General features: G+C 56.7%; 1 protein-coding gene across 2 annotated transcripts in view; it reads left to right on the top strand.

Moving 5' to 3' along the window:
- The window catches only part of DNAJB5 (DnaJ heat shock protein family (Hsp40) member B5), an 11144-nt gene extending 10277 nt beyond the window's left edge, over positions 1-867 (top strand). For both annotated transcript variants that reach the window (XM_009647270.2, XM_009647271.2), the window contains one exon: positions 633-867. In XM_009647270.2, the coding sequence (XP_009645565.1) occupies positions 633-866 (234 nt within the window). In that variant the 3' untranslated portion in view covers position 867. The remainder of the gene's footprint in view (positions 1-632) is intronic.
- The last annotated feature ends 1545 nt before the right edge of the window (positions 868-2412 follow it).

A 2412-nucleotide genomic window follows, 5' to 3' on the forward strand; every position in this document is an offset into this window, starting at 1 on the left:
TTTGCGATGGGGACCAGCCCCACCGGGACCCCAGCTTCCAGGAGAGCTTGGTGCTGTGCTGCAGCCACACCGCCGTCCCACGCCGGTGTAACCTTGTGGGGGCTGTTGTTGGAGGGGGCGGACGGGACTTTGGCTGTGCTATAGATAACCCCCAGCGCCAGGCAGAGCTGCCGGGCTCCGGAGGGTGACAGCTGATGAACCACAGTGGCATCCGATGATCTCAGCTGGATTTTTGGCTGCCCGAGGCTGGGCAGTGAGGCCGGGAAGGGACTAAATTTAGCCTGTCCTGTTGCTGCGAGAGGCTGGGTGCTTGCTGGTGGTGCCTTTGGGAACCCAGGAGGTGGGGGAGGCGTCCTTTCCCCCATGAGGCTGGAGCACCCCTCGCCTGGGGCACCCCCTCCTGCATGGCTCCTGCACCCCAGATCATGGTGGTTAGACTGGGCTGGCACCAGCAGAGACCTGGGCTTGCACTGGTGAGCACGAACTGATGCTCTTGGGCATCATCTGGATGGAGCTGGGCGGTTTAACCTGGGGAGCAGCCGGGGGGGGCGGGAGAGGGTGTGAGGTGTGGCCATCAGGATGTCTTGGGGTGTCAGCCCCATCTGACAGGGTGTCCCCTCTTCTCCCCCCAGGCCTTGTGCGGCTGCACCGTGAACATTCCCACCATCGACGGGCGGGTGATCCCGCTGCCCTGCAACGACATCATCAAGCCGGGGACAGTGAAGAGACTGCGCGGGGAGGGGCTGCCCTTCCCCAAGGCCCCCAGCCAGCGAGGAGATTTGATCGTGGAATTCAAAATCCGCTTCCCGGACAGAATAGCTCCCCAGACGAGACAGATCCTCAAGCAGCACCTCCCATGCTCCTAGAGCCTGGGGACTCTCCTCCAAGCAGCAATACTCCAAACGCACGTGCCGCAGCACTCGGCCCACACGGAGCAGAGGTGCCACAGCACTTTCAAATGCAAAAAAAAAAAAAAAGAAAAAACCAACAAAAAAACAAACAACCCTCACACCACTTTCCTTCCCCAAAAATCCCACCCAACCTACCCCTGCCCCCATTCATCCTCCATTCATCCCTTTCTCCATCCATCCCCCTCTCCATCCATCCCCCTCTCCATCCCCCTCTCCATCCATCCCTCTCTCCATCACTCTCTCCATCCCCCTCTCCATCCATCCCCCTCTCCATCCATCCCTCTGTCCATCCCTCTGTCCATCCATCCCTCCATCCATCCTTCCATCCATCCCTCTCTCCATCCATCCCTCTCTCCATCCATCCCTCTTGGCCCATTTTCTACCTTGGCAGCAGGGAGGTTGCTGCCCATCACGGCTCTCCCAGCTGCCAAACTTAATTTTTTCCCCCAGTGGTCCAGCTTTTCCACCTCACACAAGCAAGCAGCGTGGGCCTTTTGCCCGGGGAGGGGCATCACGCTGTGGGGTTTTTAATGTCACCTGCTTTTCAGGCCACTTTTCCCACAAGAAGCCGGACTTGTCGGGGTCCAGCGCAGTGTAAATAGGGATCTCACATCCCCACTGTTAAGTTTTTCTCTTCCCCTCTTTGATACTTGCTGCTGTTCGGGGTCCCGGCTGTACCGCAGTGCCGACGGCACCCACCCGCGGTGGCCCCCCCACCCCCGTAGCCGGACTGTTTCTCATTTGGGACCACGGTACCCAGTCCAACCGCGGTCCGCTCTCCTGTGCCAAGCCTACAACCGAGCCTCGGCCATGCCAAACGATGGAGCACATGGGGATGGTGCCCATGGGCAGCACCTGCCTGCACCCGCTGCCCGCAGAGCCCAGCAGCAGGAGGAGGGGGGAAAGCCCAGGGAGGAGCTTTTTTGTTCAGATGTGTTGAGTTTGCATTGCTGCTTTTTTTTTGTTTTGTTTTGTTTTGTTTTTTTACAATACGTATCTTTAGAATTTGTTAGGAAAACTCCGTAAGGGTTTTTCTCTGCCCGTTGTGGGGTTCCTGGCGTGGTGCACCCTGACTTCTTTTTTCTTATTTTTTTTCCTGGGGTTTGTGGTTCAGCCACATGAACATCAAGCCCATGGTAGGGGGATGCGTGTGTGTAGCACGAGTCGGGGTGCAAAAGCAGAGCCAAGCGTGAGCAGAGCTGTGGGTTTCACTAGCATTTGGGCTCAACCTTAGGGTTTTTAATAAGAGAAAGGCGCGTGTATATATTTTTCTACAGGGACGATTCATTCAGGAGGCATTTCTGGGCGTCGGGGCGGAGCTGGGAGGCGCATGAGGCAGTCTGCTTAGTGGCTTCGTTTTCAAATGCTGTATTTTTTTAAAACCTTTGGATTTCCATCAGGAGAATTTTTATATTTCTTACCTTTCTCGGCCCACTCTGCATCGTGCCAGGTTTTTTTTTTTTTCCCGGGAAAGGGGCCCCTACAGGGCAGAGGGCACGTT

The sequence above is a fragment of the Egretta garzetta genome, unplaced genomic scaffold (assembly GCF_000687185.1).
Source record: "Egretta garzetta isolate BGI_Z169 unplaced genomic scaffold, ASM68718v1 scaffold59, whole genome shotgun sequence".
Taxonomy (NCBI): Eukaryota; Metazoa; Chordata; class Aves; order Pelecaniformes; family Ardeidae; genus Egretta; species Egretta garzetta.